This window comes from Molossus molossus, unplaced genomic scaffold (assembly GCF_014108415.1).
Source record: "Molossus molossus isolate mMolMol1 unplaced genomic scaffold, mMolMol1.p scaffold_m16_p_33, whole genome shotgun sequence".
NCBI classification, from domain to species: domain Eukaryota; kingdom Metazoa; phylum Chordata; class Mammalia; order Chiroptera; family Molossidae; genus Molossus; species Molossus molossus.
The window spans coordinates 651,155-670,321 of record NW_023425370.1 but is presented as its reverse complement, the minus strand read 5'-3'; the positions used below and the strand labels follow the sequence as shown (position 1 = coordinate 670,321).

Genomic DNA, 19,167 nt, shown 5'->3' with positions numbered 1-19,167 from the left:
ACTCAACGGTCCTAATCTCCAGAAGGAAAACACGGCCTCCTGGGCCATAGTGAGAAAGTGTCCTCAACACACGGCTGTGGCTCCACCATGGTGCTCCGTCCAGTGGACCAGCAGGCCACGTGGTCACCGTCCTGGCAGCGCTGACCCTGACCATCACCCGGAGGCAGGCTGCTGTCCTGGGGTAGTACTCCAGTTTCAACTTAAGTGATCAAAGACAGCACAGCCTGGCAGAGGAGTGCTCACCAGGACGCAGACCAAAAATGGGTGTCTGGTCACCACCTGCCCCGGGCAAAGCAGACGAGCGTCAGCGGTGCCTCAGGGCGAATGGCGCTGGGGCTGTGGTTGCCCCACTCACCCTCTCTTGTAGGTTCTCCCAGGAAGACTCCTGCAGAAGCCAGAATATACTGAACATGGGGCCAACGGACATGAGGGGCCAGGGCACTGGGATTCTCGACGGCACCCTCGGCATGGTCCCCTTGGCTGACAGGAACCAACTTACCTTCATGCACTGGGGCCGTCAGTGACCAGCTGACACAGGAGAGCATGGCACCCCACTTCACAGTGAATGCCAACCATGAACCAAGCCGGAGGGGCTGAGCAGTGACAGGGGCTGGACGGATAGCAGGGCCAGGAACATGCAGGATCTGGCCTGGTCCCCACCCTGCTCTCCACCTTGTCTTCTGCTCAGGGCCACTCAGTCTTGGTTTCTCTTGCGTGGGATGTACAACCACAGGCCAGCATCTCGGCCAGGCCTGCAGTGTCCACTGTACCCCACACACACCTGACCCCAGGACGAAAGAGTGAGGCGAGACCCACAGGAAAGGTGGAATTGCTTTTATTGGGGTGGGCGCCGCAGGCCCACCCATGGTCAGGTTAGTGTTCTGCCCTGAGGCAGCTGGTAGCCTGGCACCTCCACCCGCCGCCCAGCCCGGGTTAGTGGGACATGCAAAGCTCAGTCAGAGGGTGTAGGCAGAGGGTGAAAGCCACCGAGGCCAGGGGCTGGGTGCAGCAGGAGGGGTGGCACTGGGCTGGGCTGCCTGAGTCAGACAGCTTCCCTCCAGCATCCCTGAGCCCAGTGAGGGCTGAGGCTCCCTGAAGAGACAGGCGGGCGGGCAGGCAGCACCCCAGGTGGGACTCCAGAGGCTCAAGGGGCCATGGGTCCCACCGGAGAAAGAGCCTGCAAAAGCCCCAGCTATGCCCAGACAGGGGCAGCAGCCCAGATTCACCAGGAGGGCCAGTCTCTCCCCAGGCCTGGGTCCTCGGGGCTTGGTGTGCGAGGGGTACACAGAAGGCACTTACTAGGAGCTGAGGCTGAAAGGCAGAAGCCAGAGGCCTAGGTCTCGGGAAAGAGTATTAGGGGCTAGAGGCTGGAAACTGGGGACAGAGCTCGGGCCAGTTGGTTCTGCAGACTGGACCCTTTTCTTCCCATGGGGAAGGGGCTTCTCTGGGCAGACTGGAAGAGATGGCTGACCCAGGACCCTCTCCCTCCCCACAAGGCCCACTGAGCCAGCAGGGCAGTCCTGGAAACAGATGAGAAAATGCGGGCCCTGAGGGCCTTGCTGGGGTGGGCACCCCTGCTGCCCCAGCAGCTAGGATTGGTGGTTGGTTGGTGGGTGGGGCTGGCCTACAGGATGGGGGGCTTCACCCAGATAGAACCCTCCCTGGGGACATGAGAGGGCTGGGTTGGGGGCCGTGCTCTGGACCCTCCAAGGCACCTGGCTGTGGTGAGTGGCAGGTAGAGAGAAGGAAGGACCTGGGAGGTAAGGTGGTCAGTGGGACTGGACTGGCCCTGTCCCCCAAGACACAGGGCTGTCTGGACAGCACACACATTAATATATTAGTCTGGTCTTTTTGGTTAAACTTTAGGCACCGCTTGGGAGGAAGACACCTTTACACATTAAAGAAAGACTCAGCGCCTGGGCAGGGAGCCTGGCCACATGCAGAGCAGGAGGGTGGGGGGCAGGTGGACGTCAGGCCGTGGCCGACTCAGGGCCCCCCAGGGAGGTCGTGGACCCCGAGGCGTAGCGGCGGCCATAGCCTGAGGAAGAATAGGAGGAGGAGGAGAAGGTCATGGAGAAGCCAGAGCCGGTGGCATCAAAGCTGCCACGGCGGGAACCAGCCCGGGAGCCGGTGCGAGAGCCGGTGCGGGAGCCGGCTGTGGAGCCAGAGCCGCTGACGCTGTAGGGGCTGTAGTAGCCCTTGCTGGACTGAGCGGCAGCTTCCAGCAGCCGCAGCCCCGTGCCCTCCTCCACCATGCTGCGGTCCAGCGCGTCCTTGTAGGAGATCTTCAGCTTGGTCTTGGGGCAGGTGAGGTACTTAGAGTACGCACCCACGTCACGCAGTTTCTGGGCGGTGCGGGCGTCCACCGTGCCGCGCTGCAGGGCCTCATCGAGGGGCACACGACCTGGCGTGTCTGGTTCTATCAGGCCACCGGTCAGGTACTGCACCTCCAGGAAGCGTTGGCCTGCCTCGTAGTACAGCCAGCCCTTCTTCAGGGCCTGGGCAGCCGACATCTTGGTCTTGGTGCGCGGGTCCTCGAAGCCGTTGAAGGCCTTCTGGGCCAAATTGATGCGATCCACCATGATCTTATCCACCAGGCCCTTGTTGACGGCGTCAGTGACAGGGAAGCGCTCTCCAGTGCTGGGATCAATGATGCCCCCAGTGCAGGCCTGAGCCTCCAGCAGCCGCTGCCCAGTGATGTTGTCTACCAGGTTGCGGTGCATTGCCTCTGTGATGGACACCTTCTCCAGCGTCTCTGTGTCCAGGATGCCGGCCACGGGGCCTGTCTCCTCAGTGGGGTCGGACCAGGAGGCCAGCTGGGTCCTGGAGACAGCTGGACTGATGGGGTAGGATGAAGAGGACCCTACGGAGGATGAGCGGGAGCGGAAGCCGCTGGCGTTGCCTGAGAGCATGTCAGCAAACTCGGTGATGGAGAGCGTGCCGGCACGGTACTGGTCCAGCACAGAGCGGTCGATGAAGTTCTTGGTGATGGCCTCGTCGATGTCGTACTGGCGGCCAGAGCGGCGGTCAATGATCATGGACTTGACCACACCGTCGGAGGAGGAGATGGTGATCTCCTCCCACTCGCACTCCTGCTCCGATAGCTCCAGGTACGTCTGGTGGTCAATGAGGCCCTTGCGGTAAGCCTCGTACACCGACATCTCCTTGCCCGTCTCAGGGTCCACGATCACCACGCGGCGCTTGCGCACCGAGGACTTCGAGGACGTCTTCCGCTCTCGCTTCTTCTCTTTCAGTGGCAGGAGACACAGGCCTGTTTGGGGGTCGGTGATGCAGCGCTCCATCAGCTGCAGGTAGGTGAGGTTCTCCTCTGTGTTGGGGTCGAAGAAGCCCTTGGTGTCATCGGAGGGGTCAGTCAGGATCTCATTCATCTCCTCATCAAAGAGGCCGCGCTTGTAGGCCACCTCCACAGGCAGTCGGTGGCTCTCCTCAGGGTCGATGATGCCGCCCGTGGCGATCTGGGCCTCCAGCAGGCGGATGCCATGGTCCTTCAGGATCAGGCCCTTCTTCATGGCCTGGAAGAGGGAGATGAGCTTCCCAGAGTAGGGGTCCTTGTAGCCGGTGACCGCACGCTCAGCTGACAGCAGCTTATCCTTGAACTCGGGACCCACGATGCCCATGCGCACAGCCTCCTCCACAGTTAGCTTAAGCCCCTTGATGGGGTCAATGACATAGCCGGTGGCTGCTTGGGCCTCCAAGAGCTCGAAGGCAGTGCCTGGACGGATGATGCCCTTCTTCATGGCCTGGTACACTGACAGCCTCTCCTTGGTGGCATCGACAAACACGCCAGCGATGCAGCTGGTACCCTCGAGGAACTTCTGCAGGTGCTTGGTGACCTCCTCCACGGAGGTCAGGCCCTCCTGCAGCTGCCGTGCAGTGGCCTCGTCCATGACCTGTGAGCGCACCAGCTCCTCCACTGTGATTTGCTTGCGCAGCCCACGGAAGGTCAGCTTGCGTGTGTCCGAGAGCGGCAGGAGCAGCTGGCCGCTGTTCTCGTCGCGGCGGCACCGCCGGAGCAGCTGCGTGTAGCTGAGGCGCTCGTCCGTGGAGGGGTCCAGGTAGCTGCGCACCTCGCTAGGCTCCGACAGCTGCTCGTATGTGTCCCTGTTGAGGTAGCCGCGCTGGTAGGCTACCTCCAGCGGGAGGTGGAAGCCCAGGCGCGGGTCCACAATGCCGCCTGTGGCCAGCTGGGCATCCAGAAGCCGCAGGGCCTCCTCGGCGGGGATCAGGTCTTTCTTCATGGCTTGGAAGAGCGAGATAGGCTGTTCTGTGTAGGGGTCACGGTAGCCGGTCACAGCCCGCTCAGCCGACAGCAGGCGGTCATGCAGCTCGGGGCCCACCAAGCCCTTCCGCACGGCCTCGTCCACCGTCAGTCGCTCGCCCTTCACTGGGTCCAGCAGGAAGCCCGTGGCTGCCTGGGCCTCTAGCAGCAAGCGAGCCACCTCGGCGCTCAGCAGCCCCCTCTTGAGGGCCTGGTAGATGGTCAGCGTCTGCTGGGAGCCGGGCAGGTAGACACCAGCCACACAGCCTGTGCCGTAGAGGTAGCGCCAGGCTGACTCCACCTCGAGTACCTCCCGGAGGCTCTTGGTGCCTTCCCGGAGCAGGTTGTAGGTCTCGCGGGAGATGACCCGCGCCTCGTACAGGTCCTCAGCAGTGAGGCGGCGGCGCACGTAGTCGTAGGAAGCCAGGTTCTGCTGGCGGATGATCTCGGTCTTCTCAATGATCTCGATGATGATGATGATCATGCGTTCCTTGGTCACTCGGCCGGCCTGGAAGTCAGCCATCAGCCGGGCCCGCTGATCCTCAGGGATCAGGTCTGACTGCATCACTTCCCACAGGGACATGGTGGAGCCGCCTTGGCTGCCGCCGCCCGGAATGTCAATCTGCGTCTCCTCGAACGCCCTCCGGGTTTCCTCCTCCGAGTACACCTGCGTGGTCTCTACCACCTCCACCTTCTCTGCTCCCTTCAGCGGCAGGAGGCGCAGGCCCGTCTCGGGGTCTTCCACGCAGCGCTCCAACAGCTGCAGGTACGTGAGGTTCTCGTGCGTGTTGGGGTCGAAGAAGCCCTTGGTGTCGTCGCTCGGGTCAGCCAGGATGCGGTTCATCTCCTCGTCAAAGTAGCCACGCTGGTAGGCCACGTGCACCGGGAGGCGGTGGCTGTGCACGGGGTCGATGATGCCACCCGTGGCGATCTGGGCCTCCAGCAGGCGGATGCCATGGTCCCTGAGAACCAGGCCCTTCTTCATGGCCTGGAAGAGGGAGATGGTGCTGCCTGAGTATGGGTCCTTGTAGCCCGTCACAGCCTTCTCGGCCGACAGTAGCTTCTCATGCAGCTCAGGGCCCACGACGCCCGCCTTCACAGCCTCGTGAACATATAGTCGCTGGTTCCGCACGGGGTCGACCAGGAAGCCAGTGGCTGCCTGGGCCTCGAGCAGGAGAGTGGCCGTGCTGGGCCTGAGCAGGCCACGCCGCATGGCCTCATAGATGGTCACCTTCTCCTTGGAGTCCTCCAGGTAGATACCAGCGAGGCAGCCGCTGCCCTGGAGGAGCGTCCGCACAGAGTCCACCTCAGACAGGTCCTTGACTGACGTCTTGCCATCCTTGAGCTGCTCGAACTGGGACTTGCTGAGGACCCCAGAGGCCAGGAGCTCACTGGCCAGCACTGGGGCGCGGAGGCCACTGAAGGAGAGCCTCTCCCGCCGCACAGTCTCCACCTCCTCCACGATGGTGATGAGGATCTTGATGATTTTCTCCACGGTGACCTTGCCCGTGCGGAACTGGTGCAGCAGCTCCTGCCGCTGCTCCTCGGTGAAGTACTCGGAGCTGATGAGCTCCCAGATAGTCACCGTCCTGCCCTGGAAGCTACCCACAGGGACCTCGACTGTGGCCTTCTGGAAGGCCTCACGGGCCTGGAGCTCTGAGTAAAGCTCCTCATGGCGTGACCGGGCGGCCTTCTCTGAGAGCGGCAGCAGGCTCAGCCCCGTCAGCGGGTCAGGCCGACACTGCTGCTGGAGCTGGCCGTAGGTGACTGGCTCCCGTGTCCTGGGGTCGAAGTAGGTCTTGGCATCGTCCCTGGGCACTGACAGGGCTTTGCTGGTCTCCTTGTCCAGGTAGCCCCGGGCGTAAGCAACATCTAGGGCCACCCGGTGGCTCTTGCTGGGGTCCACAATGCCGCCCGTGGACAGCTGGGCATCCAGCAGACGCAGGCCCTGCTCCCTGGGGATGAGACCCTTCTTTAGGGCTTGGAACAGGGAGACGCTCTGTCCCGAGTACGGATCCTTATAGCCTGTCACGGCCTTCTCAGCTGACAGCAACTTCTCATGCAGCTCAGGCCCCACCAGACTGGCTCGCACAGCCTCGTCCACAGTCAGCCGGGCACTCGTGGTGGGGTCAATAATGTGCCCAGTGCCCGCCTGGGCCTCCAGTAGGGCCACAGCCATCTCTGGCTGCAGCAGGTCTTTCTTCAGGGCCTCGTATATGCTCAGTTTCTGCCCCGACTCTTCCAGCCACACACCTGCAATGACATTGACGCCCCGCAAGGCCCGCCGCACCGCATCCACCTCAGCGACCTCTCGCACTGAGCGCTCACCCTGCTGCAGTTGGCGGTAGAGATCACGGTCAATGACCCCGCTCTCCAGCAGCTCAGCAGCGGGCACCAGGGCACGCAGGCCCTCAAAGCAGAGCTGGCTCTTCTGCTCGTGCTCCTCGACCACAGTGATGACAATCTTGATGATCTTCTCCACGGTGACCTTGCCCGTGCGGAACTGGCGGAGGAGGTCCCGCCGCTGCTCTGCTGTGAAGTACTCGGAATTGATGATCTCCCAGATAGTTACCGTCCGGCCCTGGAACTTGCCGAATGGTGCAGACACAGTGGCTTTCTTGAACACATCTCGGGCCTCTGAGTCTGTGTAGACCAGTTCGCCACCCTTGGCGGCCTGATCTGTGAGTGGTAGGAGGCGCAGGCCCGTCTCGGGGTCCTCCACGCAGCGCTCCAACAGCTGCAGGTACGTGAGATTCTCGTGCGTGTTGGGGTCGAAGAAACCCTTGGTGTCATCGCTCGGGTCGGCCAGGATGCGGTTCATCTCCTCATCGAAGTGGCCACGCTGGTAGGCCACGTGCACCGGGAGGCGGTGGCTGTGCACGGGGTCAATGATGCCGCCCGTGGCGATCTGGGCCTCCAGCAGGCGGATGCCGTGGTCCCTGACGATGAGGTCCTTCTTCATGGCCTGGAAGAGGGAGATCTGCTCCCCGGTGTAGGGATCCTTATAGCCGGTGACCGCGCGCTCGGCCGACAGCAGCTTGTGGTGCATCTCGGGGCCCACGAGGCCCTCCTTCACAGCTTCATTGACAGTAAGCCGCCGGTTGCGCACAGGGTCCAAGAGGAAGCCTGAGGCCGCCTGAGCCTCCAGCAGGATGAGGGCCGTGCCCGGGCTCAGCAGCTGCCTCTGCAAGGCAGTGTACACACTCAGCTTCTCATTGGCTGGCTTCAGCAGCAGCCCCGCAATGCTGCTAGAACCCTGCAAGTAACGGCGCACATCCTCCCGCTGCGCAAGCTCTGCCACTGTGGTACGGCCCTGTGTCAGCCGCTGCAGCTCCTCCCCACTCAGGATGCCCACGTCCTGTAGCCTCTGGGCCGGCACCTTGTGCCGCAGGCCATCAAAGGCATACTCAGGTTCTGCCTCGGTGGCCGGGCCATCAAGCGCATCCCGGCCATTGGGCAGGGCTTTGGTGGCTGAGGCCTGTAAGGCAGCCACCTCCTCCGAATGTGCCAGTGCGGCTCGGTGCTCCTCCTCCAGCCGCTGTAGCCTCTCTCGCAGCCTCTGGTTCTCCTCGGCCAGAAGCTTCTCCTGCGCCTGCCGCTGCTGCTCCAGATGCTGCAGCTCCTCCTGCTTGCGCCGCACGCCCTCCTCAGCCTCCCGCTGCCGCCTCCGGGCCTCCTCCATGCTGGCCACCAGCTGCTGCTTCTCCTGTTCCATCTGCTGCTGCTGCCGCTGTTGCTCCTCACGCAGCTTCTGTGCCTTGGCCACCTCGTCCTGGAACAGCTGCTCCAGCTTGGCCTTCTCCTGCTCGATGAGATGCTCCCGCTGCAGCAGGCTGTCCTTCTCAGAGAGGAAGGTTTGCTGCAAGGCCTGTGTCTCCTGCAGTAGCTGCTCCTGCTGCACCGTCTGCATCTGTGGAAGGAGAGGATGGTCAGGGACCTCAGCCTGGGAGCCTCCCCCCCCGCCCGCCATGAGCGTGAGGGGCCAGTACCTCCTCGGACTTGAGCTGTAGTAACCTGGCCTCCTGCTTGAGCTTCTCCTTCTCGCGCTCCAGCTCAGCGATGGCCTCCCGCAGGCGCTCAGCATCGTGGTCACTCTGTTGCCGCTGGATCTCCAGTGTCTGTACCAGCGTCACCTTCTCCTGTGTGGCGAGCTCAGTGCGGTGCAGCTTCTCACCTATCTCCTCCGCCTGCTTCCGGAAGCGCTGGGCGTCCTCCTCTGCACGGGCCTGCGCCCGGCTCATCTCAGCCACGCGCAGCTTCAGACGCTCGGCCTCGGCGCTCATCTCCAGCTGCCGCTGCCTCTCTGCCTCCAGGGTGCGCTGAAAACCCTGCGTCTCCTGCGCCAGCTGCTGTTCCATCTGTTCCTTGTCTTCCTGCAGCCGGCGAGCCTGCTCCTGCGCTAGCTCTTTCTGCTGCTGCAGCAGCTCCGCCTCTGCCTTGAGCCGTGTGGCCTCCTGCACTGCCTGCATCTTCTCCTTGAGCATCTTTTCGGCCAGCGCCCGCTGCTGTGCCAGGTCCTCTTCTGCCAGCTGCCGCAGCCGCGCCGCCTCCTGGGCAGCCACGCTCAGCCGCGCGGCCTCCTCAGCAACCTGTTTCATCTTCTCAGCCTCCTCTTCCAGGAAGCGCTGTGTGTTGTCCTTGTCACGCAAGATGAGCGCACGGTTTTCCGCCTCAATGCGCGCTTTGAGTTTGCCCAGCTCCTCCATCTGCACGCGCACGGAGAAGAGCTCCTCCTCCACCTGGCTGCGCTGGCGGGCGGCCTCTGTCACCTCTGCCTTCAGCCGCTGCAGCTCCTCGTCCAAGATGCCTTTCTGGTGGTCCGTCTCCTCCAGCTGCAGCCGCAGAGTCGTCAGCTCCTGCTCCACTTGCGCCTTCTGCCGCAATGTCTGCTCTGCAAACTTCTTGTGCTTCTCCATCTCTGCGTCGGCGGCCTGCTTCTGCCGCAGGGCTGCCTGCTCTGCCTGCGCCCGCCGCTTCGCCTCTTGCTCAGCTTCCTTGCGCAGCTTCTCCGCGGCAGCCTGTGCCTGCGCCCGGGCCTGCGCCTGCTCTTCCGCAGACTGCTTCAGTCGCTCGGCCTCCTCCACCTGCCGCCGGGACTGCGCAGCCTCCCGCTCAGCCTGCTCCCGCGCCTCCTCTGCCTCTTCGGCAGCCCGCCGCGCCGCCTCCGCCTCGCTGCGCAGTCGCTCCAGCACACTCTGCTCCTGCTGCAGCGTCTGCTGCAGTTCTTGCTCCTTTTGCTGCACCGCGAACACGTGCGCCTTTTCCTCCGCCTGCAGCCGCTTCTGCGCTGCGTCCTGAGCCAGCTGCAGCTGCCGCGCGGACTCCTGCTCTGCCCGCTCACGCAGGCGCCGAGCCTCCTCCACCTTGGCCTTGAGCCGCTCCACCTCCTCCAGCGCCACTTTGCGCTGCCGCGCTGCTTCCTCCTCCGCCGCCAGGCTCTTCTGCACGCGCTCCTCGGCCTCCCGGCGCCGCTGCTCCTCCTCCGCCGCCAGCTGCCGCTGCCGAGCGGCCTCCAGTTCCGCCTGCTCCTTGCTGCGCAGTGTGTCCTCCGCGTTGCTGCGGATACGCACTAGCTCCAGCTCTAACTCCGCCTTGCCCGTGGCCGCCCGCTCGAAGCTCGACTTCAGGGCCAGAATCTCTTCCTCCACCTGCCGCCGCTGCCGCAGTGTGTCCTCCACCAGCCCTTTCTGCCGCTCCAGCTCGCTCTCTGACGCCTTACGCAGCTGGGCCAGCCGCTCCTCAATGTCAGCCTTGTGCTGGGCTGCCTGCTCCTCCAGACGCCGCCGGTGGAAGGCCTCATCTTCTGCCAGCCGCCGCAGGCGCTCGTTTTCCGCTTCCTTCTCCTTCAGCGCGATCTCCGCCTCCGTCTTGAGCCGTGTGGCCTCGCTGATGGTAGCCAGCTTCTCAGCAAGTACCCGCTCCGCCTCTGCCCGCTGCCGCGCTGCGTCCTCCTCCGCTAGCTGCCGCTGCCGCTTCGCCTCTTCAGCCAGAGCGCGCAGGCGCGCCGCCTCCTCCGCGAGCTCGCGGAACCGACCAGCCTCGGCTTCCAGCCTCTGCTTGGACTTCTCGCTGGTGGAGCGTGACTCCTCTTCGGCTCGTGCCTTACTGGCCAACAGCACCTCCATCTCCGCCCGCACCTTGGCCAGCTCAGCCTCCAGCTCCTGGCGCTTCTGCGTGGCTGCAGCTGCCTCGCGCTGCAGTCGCCCCAGCTCCTCCTCCAGCAGCAGCCTTTGCTGCTCCCCGTGCTCTGTCTCGGCCCGCAGGCGGATGAGCTCCTGTTCTGCAGCCAGGCGCTGCTGAGCGGTGCCCTCCGCCAGCTGCCGCTGCTTCTCCAGCTCCTGCTCGGCCAGCTCCCGCTGCCGCACCGCCTGCTCCTCCGCCTTGCCACGCCGCCGTGCCTCGCGCTCCGCCTCCTCCTTCTGTTTCTCCGCCTCGGCCTGTGCCAGGCTCTTCTGCTGCGCCACCTCCTCTGCCTGCAGCCGCAGCCGCAGCGCCTCGTTGGCCTTCAGCTGCCAGCGCTCCAGCTCCCGCTCCGCCTCCTCACGGGCCCGTTCAGCCTCGGCCTGCTGCTGCGCATGCCGCTCCGCCTCCTCCCGCAGCTGCGTCACCGTTACGTGCTCTTCCTGAAGGGTACGCTCCAGCTGAGCTGTCTTCTCCGCGAAGGAGGCACGCTTGCTCTGCAGTTCCACCGCTGCACTGCGCTGCGCCGTCTCCAGGGCCACCTGCACCTGGCGGGCCCGCTCGACCTCCGCCTGCCGCAGACGTTGGTCTGCCTCCTCCGCCTTCAGCCGCAGCTCCTCTAGAGCCTGCAGGGCCCGCTGCTTCTCACGAGCGGCCTCGGCTTCAGCCTTCACACGCAGGGCCAGCTCCGCCTCTGCCTGCCGCTTGCGCTGGGTCTCGTCTTGCACCTGCCGCCGCAAGCGCTCTGCCTCCTCCTGCGCTTGCCGCTTCTGCGCCTCTGCCTCTTCTGCCCGAGCACGTAGGGCCTGCAGCTCGTCCTCCGCCCCGCTGCGCTGGCGCTCAGTGGTCTCCAACTGCAGGCGCACCACGCGGATCTCCTCCTCAATGCGCAGCCGGCTTCGTTGGGCCTCCTCCGCCTGCTGGGCCTTGGCCTGGATCTCGGCCTCTGAGCTCTGCCGCAGGCGCTGCAACTCCTCCTGGATGCTGCGCTTCTGTTGCTGTGCATCCACCGCCGCCTCTTCCCGCCGCACCGCCTCCTCCTGCATGCGCCGCTGCAGCTCCTGTGCTTCCCGCTCTGCCTGAGCCTTCGCCTGTGCGTGAGTCTCTGCCAGCTGCCGCTGTTTCTCCAGCGCGGCCTCCACTTCCGCCAGGCGCTCCCGCTCCTCTGCCCGCTGCTGCTCAGCCAGCCTCTGGCCGCAGCAGAGAGGGAGAGAACCAGAGAGAACCGTGAGTGTGGAGCGTCCACCAGGTGCGCATGTGACCCGTCACCAGCACAATCCACTCCAACAGCATGACGAGGGAGTCGGAGGACAGAGGTCCCAGCCCGGCGAAGGAGGAAGCGTGCACCCGCCCAGGGCACTCGGGGCAGCAGAGCAGCCTGGCCCCACAGAGCTCACCAACCCCAGGAAGGAGGCTCAGGTGTCCTCCCCGATTCCCGGAGACAGGCGACGAGACAGGGAGGGAGAGAGAGCAAAAGCAGGAGGCTCGCAGGGCCTGTGACCCACACCACCACACAGCCCCCCAGCACATGAACCAGTGTGAGCTGGACCCGTTCGCGCAGCCCAGTGGGATGGGGCGAGGTGGCCACCGTGGGCTAGCAGTACAGACCTGAGCCAGCTCAGAAGAGGGACGCAAAAGCCTGCAGCTCTGACCACAGAGGAGGCTGCAGGTCGGCCAGACGGTAAGGCCACCCAGAGGACAGGAGGAACAGAAGAGCTGGGTACCCCACCTCATCAAGTCACCGCAGGACATCCCTGCTCTGCCCCACAACCTAGCACCCCCAGCTCTTCCAGAGCAGTGGCCTTGAGGCGCGGCGACACAGAATCCCAAGGAAGAACACCAACAGGAGCCAGTGGGACAGCCGGCAGGGGCAGGCGCAAACACAGAGAAGGAAGAGGAGGCACCAGCCACCGCGGGAGAGCAGCGCAGTGCCAGCCAAGGTGGGGCAGGCCGTGCTCAGAGAGGGGCGCTGGCGGCACAGGCAGCAGGAAGTGGGGAGCTGAGCTAATGGTGACGGACGAGCTCCCCGGGGCTGCATCTGGGCAGCAGGATGCCCCCACCCCCAGGGCAGTACCTCCTCCTCCTCCATGCGACGCAGTGTCTCAGTGATGAACTTGATGTACTGACTCGTCAGCGTGGTCAGCTCACTGTAGCGTGTGCGAAGGTCCACGTACTGGGGGCAGGAGAAAGCAGCCAGGGTCAGCCCCACCCCAGCCACAAGCCCATGAGCCACCCTCAGCCATGTTCCTCAGCCTTACCTCCTGGATGACGCTCTCAGATCCTGACTGGACCTTGGGCTTCTTGGCTGGAGAGGCCACCGGCTCAAGCTGCGCCTTGTATGTGATCAGCTGGAGCTCATAGTCCTGCAGGGAAATGCCGCTAAGCCACCAGTTTGCCCGAAACCCTGACACCACCAGCCAGGCCTGCGCTTAGGGTTCAGACCCCAGGGCACCCTGGGTAAGGATAGTAGGGGGCAAAAGCCTTACCTTTATGGCGTTGATGTACTGCTTGGCAAACCGCTGACATTCCTCCACCTTCTCTCCGTGGCGCTCAATTTCCTCCAGCAGCGCCTGGGGGATGTTGGTCAGCATAGGCCATGCCCCACCCCTACCCCCACCCCACTCCAGCCACACTGGCCCAGGCCTACCTTCTCCCGCCGCAGCTGCTCCCGCACGGCCTGGCTATTGGCCAGCGGCACAGCCTGGATCTGCTCCTGCCGTTGCTTGGCGTCCTGCAGCCAGGCGTCCAGCGGGTCCGCGCTCTCCCGGTAGTAACGCAGCTGGCGGCCCAGCTGCTCGAGCTCACGCTGCCTCACGTCAGTCTGGGCCAGCACAGCCTGCCAGCGCTCCAGCAGCTGGGCCACCCGCTCGCGCCAGCGCTCCACCTCCACGTCCCGCTCCCCGTGCCGCTGCTGCAGCCGCTCGCCCACCTCCTGTGCCCCCCGCAGCTCGTCCCGCAGGGCATCGAACACGGGCTGCTGCGCTTCTTCCTGGACTCGCAGCTTCTGTGGGGACCAGAGGGGTGGGTGCTGTTTCAGCCCAAGGCCCTGCTGCTGGCTCCCAATGTCCTCTGCCCCCTGCAAGGCACTGGCCAGATGACAGTACCTTGAGCGCAGCCTTGGTGGCCTCAAGCTCTGGGAGTGTGGCAGGCACAGCCTGGGCCTCCTTGAGCTGCTCCTCGTGGACCCTGAGCACCTCCTCAGCCCCCTGCGTGCTGCGGATCACCAGACTGATGGTCTTGAGCCTGGGGGGAGAGCAGGGCTCAGAGCTGGGCTCCCAGGAGCAGGAGCAGCCTGACACGTGTCGCTGTTGGACTGGAGCCCAGCTGGTCGGGGGGGGGGGGTGCACGGGGACCTCCGGGATACGAGGATACTTCAGCTACTGCCGGAGTCCTGGAGAGACGCTGTGCTGTCCAGGGGAACAGCCAGCTGTCCCTGTGGCCCAGGAGCCCTCAGCCCCGAGGCTGGGTGAGAGGGACCTGTGTCAGCCTTTGTGGAGAAAGGGTGGGTGAGGGTTAGCTGTGTCATCAGCAACACAGTAAGGGACTATGAAATGACATGTCAGTGACAAGGACGTGGGGAACAGGCCAGGCCTTGGAGGGCAAGTCAGAGATGGATGGAGGGGAGGAGGAAGTTCTCTGCTCTGAGAGGGAACCAGTAGGCCAGGTGCAGGTGCACCAGGAAGGAAGAAGTCCTGGGTGGCGGAAAGAGGCTGATGGGAGGAAGAGGCCCTGGCGAGGACTCTGCACTTCCCCAGGGGCACTGGGCAGAAGGGGCAGTGGAGGCAGGAGATGGGCGGGCAGGTGCAGGTTCCCCTCTCGCAGCCACTGCCACACACCCCTTACCCTTCCCAGAGGCTCATCCTGCCCACCCCCAGGAAGCTGCTCCCTTGAGGTCATGGTGCCCCCCACCTGGGTCCAGGGTCACCTCCCTGTGGGTGTTCCTCACCCCCCTTGGCTCCTCTCTCTGCCCATACTTGGTTCTTACTTTCCTCAGACACTCCCAGCTCCTGACATCACACGGGTGGGATGTCCCCAGGTCTTCACTCCCACACTCCCCCCTCAGGGAGCCACCCCTCTCACCCCAGGTCTCGTCATCAGGAAGTTCCGCCTTCAAGGTACAGGGCTGAACCCCTCTTTCCACGTCCATGACCCTCACCCTGGTCCACACTCGCCACCTCTTGGCTAAATCCCTCAACAGACCTCGACCACCAGCCTGACCTGCGCCAGCACGGGGCGGGCAGGCCCTCCTCTGCTCAGCGCCCTCCCTGGCCACAGCCACGGCCTCGGCAGGTGCACTCACTTCTCCAGGTAAATGGCGGAGAGGCTGCGGACCTGCTCCAGCTTGCCCAGGGTCAGCTCCAGCTCCGAGCGCAGAATCGGGGCAGCAGATGATGGTTCGGGCAGGGCCAGGACCTTCTCAGCCTCCTCAGACAGCCGGGCAACCCCCTTGCCCAGCCCTTCCACCTCAGCCTGTGCTTTCTGGGGAGAAAGTGAGGACGTGAGCTAAGCCCAGAGACCAGCCACAACCCCCTCAGGGCCCGAGGGACGGGAGGGGCGGCGCCTGCCTGCTGCTCAGCGATGCGCTGGGCACACTCCTTCCCGGGCTCCTTGTCCAGTGGCAGCCGCAGACGGTGCACGGTGCGCGTCTCACAGGCCTCCAGCTGCAGCCGGATGTCCTTGAGCTCCGAGATGCAGCGCTGGCAGCGGGACTCCTCCTGCTCGCCTGGGGACATAGCCCGTTCACACCTGCCTCCGCCCTCCGGCCGGCCAGCCGCCTGCCCGCTCGGCCCCCGGCCTACCCTGCTCCAGGCTCTGCAGCAGCTGCTGGTAATGGCGGCTGCAAGAGCTGTGCTCGCGCTCGGCCTGCAGCCTGTCCTCGGGCCCGAAGTTGCCGGCGTCCTGGCTGTCCCGCAGGAAGGCCTGGTAGTGCAGCTCCAGGTTACGCAGGGCCTGACGCTGCTCCTCCGGCTTCAGTGTGCGGAACTGCGGGCGGCACAGGGGGCTGAGCATGCAGGGCACGCTCTGCCCGGGAAGCCACCACCGTGCCCCGTGCGCCCCGTCCTACCGTGACCAGGGACCATGAGCGGATGAGCTGCATGTCACGGCTGAGGCTCTGCCACGCCAGAAGGCTCTTCATGTCCACGTGCAGCTGATGCCACAGCGTGACCAGGGCCTGGTGCTGGGCCTCTAGCCTGGCAGGTCAGGGTTAGTCAGAGGTGCCAGGCACCCACCGCCACCCACTGCCACCCACTCCAGTGGCCAGACCCCAGACCACCCACCTGGTGACAGCTTCCTGGGCCTCCTGGTTGGGCGGGGGCACGATGAAGCACACGGAGGGCACGGCAGCCTCGCTGCCACCGCTGCTGACCACCTTCCAGTGGAATGGCTGCACAGGGCCCACCAGCTGGCACTCGTCACCCTTGTGCACGGTCACCTGGGGCAGCCAGATGGTCACAGTACAGTCACACCGCCCCCAGCCAGCCACGCCTCACCTAGCCAGCCACCAGCCTCACCTCCACCTGCTTGTAGTCGCACACGGCCAGCAATGGCACCCGGCCCCGCACGGGATGGGCTGGATTGCGGGGCTTCAGCTGCACGATGGCCTTGGCCCGCTTGGCCAGGCCTGAGATGTGCCCCCTGTACTCATTCAGCTGTTCCCTCTCGTCCTGTGGGGGAGGGGGGGCAGCTCAGAGACCACCATCCAGCGTCCAGGCAGCATGAGCCTGGGCGAGGGTCTGTGAAGACCCCTGCGTCCACCTGAGCGTAGACCCAGCACCCCGGGCACCCCCACCCTGACACTGGTGGTCCTTCTCACTGCCCCAGTGTAGAGGGCCGGGCATTGGAAGCAGGAGACACGACCAAGGCAGGTCCCCGGGGCTTGTCTTCCTATGGCTCCCATGGACCCTCCTTCCTCCCTGACCAGGACTGAGTGCCCTCCCTGTCCCAAGTCACACACTACGTCCTCCAAGGGAAGGGCACCAGCTGTACACCGGTCCCAAAACGTCCTGACCTCTCCCCCCTCCCCTTCCCCTTGCAGGACACCCATCTCTTCCCGTTCAACCCTCCAAGGGGCCAAGCCCACCAAGAACTATCCAAGGGTGCTTGGTCCAGAGTCCCCCTGAGGCTGCCTGAACATCTCATGGCCAGTGCGGCTAAGGGGGCCTCCTGGACACCCCGGCCTTTGCTGACCCTCACCCCTGAGCACAGGAGCCCCAGCTGGCAGAGCGTCCTGCTCTCGCCCTCCATCACTCCCAGAAGCCCGGGCCCTCCCGGCACCTGCACAGCCCAGGGCCACCTCTGCCCTCCTCAGCCCTTCCGTGCGCCTGTCCCAGACATCAGGCTGCGACGCCCGAAGACACAGACATTGGAAAAGGGCTGAGACAACAGCTGACCTGGGGCTCCTGGGGGAAGGGCTCCTACCAGCTCTGGCCAGACACTTGCTGCCACTGTGAGCCCTGCCCAGCCTCGCTGTCCCCCTATTCCCCTCCAGAGAGCCTTTCCAAAGCACCAGTGCTGCCCAGATGCCCCACCTCTCTGGACTCCCCCATCCTTACCCTGAGCGGCCAGCTCACCTGGGCATCCTGCAGCAGGTCCTCGAGGCGAGTGACAGTGATGGAGCGGTCACAGGTGTACTTCCTGCGCAGTGTCTCCTGTAGCTTCCGCAGCTGCTCCTCAGCCTCCCGCACGTCTGCGAAGAACTGCACAGCAGGAAGAGGGTCAGGCTGGGCTGAGGGGCCAGGGCCCGGGGGGCTGGGGCATGAGCCCAGTGGGACTGGACACACAGGCACAGGGAGGGGCCCCTTCCTGAGGAGCCCCACCTCCGAGGGCTGAGTGGTCTCACCTGGAAGTAGGCTGTGTTCTCCTTCAGGTGAGCCTCCACGCAGCAGCACAGCTGCAGCATCCAGCTCCACTGGGTCTGCAGGGCTGCCTGGAAGGACTGCATTCCCGTCCCCGTCAGCCCCCCGTCCCTGCAGCACCCCGTCCCCATGGCCCCCGTCCCCGTCAGCCCCCCGTCCCTGCAGCACCCCGTCCCCATGGCCCCCGTCCCCGTCAGCCCCCCGTCCCCATGGTCCCCGTCCCTGTCAGCCCCCCGTCCCCATGGCCCCCGTCCCCGTCAGCCCCCCGTCCCTGCAGCACCCCGTCCCCATGGCCCCCGTCCCCGTCAGCCCCCCGTCCCTGCAGCACCCCGTCCCCATGGCCCCCGTCCCCGTCAGCCCCCCGTCCCTGCAGCACCCCGTCCCCATGGCCCCCGTCCCCGTCAGCCCCCCGTCCCTATGCCCCTGTCCCTGTCAGCCCCCGTCCCCGTCAGCCCCCCGTCCCTGTCAGCCCCCGTCCCCGTCAGGCCCCCGTCCCCGTCAGCCCCCCGTCCCCATGGCCCCCATCCCCATCAGCCCCCCGTCCCTGTCAGCCCCCGTCCCCATGGCCCCCGTCCCCGTCAGCCCCCCGTTTCCATGGCCCCCGTCCCCGTCAGCCCCCCGTCCCTGCAGCACCCCGTCCCCGTCAGCCCCCCGTCCCCATGGCCCCCGTCCCCGTCAGCCCCCCGTCCCTGTCAGCCCCCGTCCCCATCAGCCCCCCGTCCCCATGGCCCCCGTCCCCGTCAGCCCCCCGTCCCTGCAGCACCCCGTCCCCATGGCCCCCGTCCCTGCAGTCCCAGCCCCCACCTCCACCGTGGGCCGGGCGGGGTGGTCCTCCCGCAGCAACCGGTCCCCCGTGCTCTGGATCTCCTTGATTCTCTTCTCCTTCAGCTCCAGCTCCCGCATCAGGGCCTGACAGCAAGACAGCAGGTCTCAGGGATGGCGTCAGAGCCTCATCTGGGGCTGCCAGTCTCCCACCGAGGGCCACCTGAGCCCGGGGCCGTCCTCTGTGGGGCCTGAAGCTGAACCTGACCGGCCACCACCGAGGGTGCCGACCTGGGGACGCGCCGTGGCAGGTACAGGGCCTCACCGAGTAGCTCTCCTTCTTGGCGGCCATGTTGGCGTTGCGCTCGCTCCAGTCGAAGCCCACTTCCTCCTCCTCCTTCTCGCTCAGCCACATCAGCTCCTTGGTGGCAGCGGCTACGAAGCCGTGCAGGCTTTCCAAGGACCGCAGGCGGGCCTTGGAGGAGTTCTGGAGGCAAACGGCATGTCAGGTGGCAGCCCCCCACCGACCGACCGCCCCCGCCCACTGCCCGCCCCCACTTACCAGCAGCTTGGCGTACTGCAGGTCCAACCGGCCCAGGCAGTCCCGGTAGGTGCCCCGGAGGGCTGGTGAGAGCTGGCCCTGCAGGGGAGGAGGAGGGTGAGGCCTGCGAGGCCAGGCCCTAGCCCACCCTGAGGCCCACCCATGGGCACCAGCCCACCTCGTCGGTCCGAGCCCGCTCAATCTTGGCCCGGAACTCCTCAATGGACTGGTGCAGCCCACGGTGGCTGCCCAGCTGCGCCTCCACACTGGGCAGGTCCACACCCCACTCGGCGCTGTCCAGCCGGCGCTGGTTGTCCTCCACCCAGGCCAGCAGGTCCTGCAGGTAGCGCAGTGTGGAGTCCTCGAGATCGGGGCGCCGCTGTGTACTCTGCAAGGTCACCTGGGTCACCTGGGTCACGGGGGCAGCAACGCCCGCCTTCAGCCGGAGGTTGTACTCAGTTCGAATGGCCACCAGGCGCTCATGCAGGCGGTACACCCTGGGGGCAGCGGGGGAGTCAGGAGGGGTGAGCAGGGAACTGGCTGCCACC

General features: G+C 65.4%; 1 protein-coding gene across 7 annotated transcripts in view; it reads right to left on the bottom strand.

Moving 5' to 3' along the window:
- Positions 1-819: 819 nt before the first annotated feature.
- The window catches only part of PLEC (plectin), a 57,440-nt gene continuing 39,092 nt past the window's right edge, over positions 820-19,167 (bottom strand). For all 7 annotated transcript variants that reach the window (XM_036281356.1, XM_036281360.1, XM_036281362.1 and 4 more), the window contains 19 exons: positions 18,798-19,116; positions 18,641-18,718; positions 18,404-18,565; positions 18,121-18,225; positions 17,301-17,396; positions 17,032-17,157; positions 15,973-16,125; positions 15,739-15,893; positions 15,525-15,651; positions 15,259-15,442; positions 15,025-15,182; positions 14,760-14,938; positions 13,564-13,702; positions 13,107-13,463; positions 12,946-13,029; positions 12,718-12,822; positions 12,534-12,632; positions 8,269-11,649; positions 820-8,189 (listed from right to left, as the gene is read on the bottom strand). In XM_036281356.1, coding sequence (XP_036137249.1) covers positions 1,971-8,189; positions 8,269-11,649; positions 12,534-12,632; positions 12,718-12,822; positions 12,946-13,029; positions 13,107-13,463; positions 13,564-13,702; positions 14,760-14,938; positions 15,025-15,182; positions 15,259-15,442; positions 15,525-15,651; positions 15,739-15,893; positions 15,973-16,125; positions 17,032-17,157; positions 17,301-17,396; positions 18,121-18,225; positions 18,404-18,565; positions 18,641-18,718; positions 18,798-19,116 — 12,226 coding nt within the window. In that variant the 3' untranslated portion in view covers positions 820-1,970. The remainder of the gene's footprint in view (positions 8,190-8,268; positions 11,650-12,533; positions 12,633-12,717; positions 12,823-12,945; positions 13,030-13,106; positions 13,464-13,563; positions 13,703-14,759; positions 14,939-15,024; positions 15,183-15,258; positions 15,443-15,524; positions 15,652-15,738; positions 15,894-15,972; positions 16,126-17,031; positions 17,158-17,300; positions 17,397-18,120; positions 18,226-18,403; positions 18,566-18,640; positions 18,719-18,797; positions 19,117-19,167) is intronic.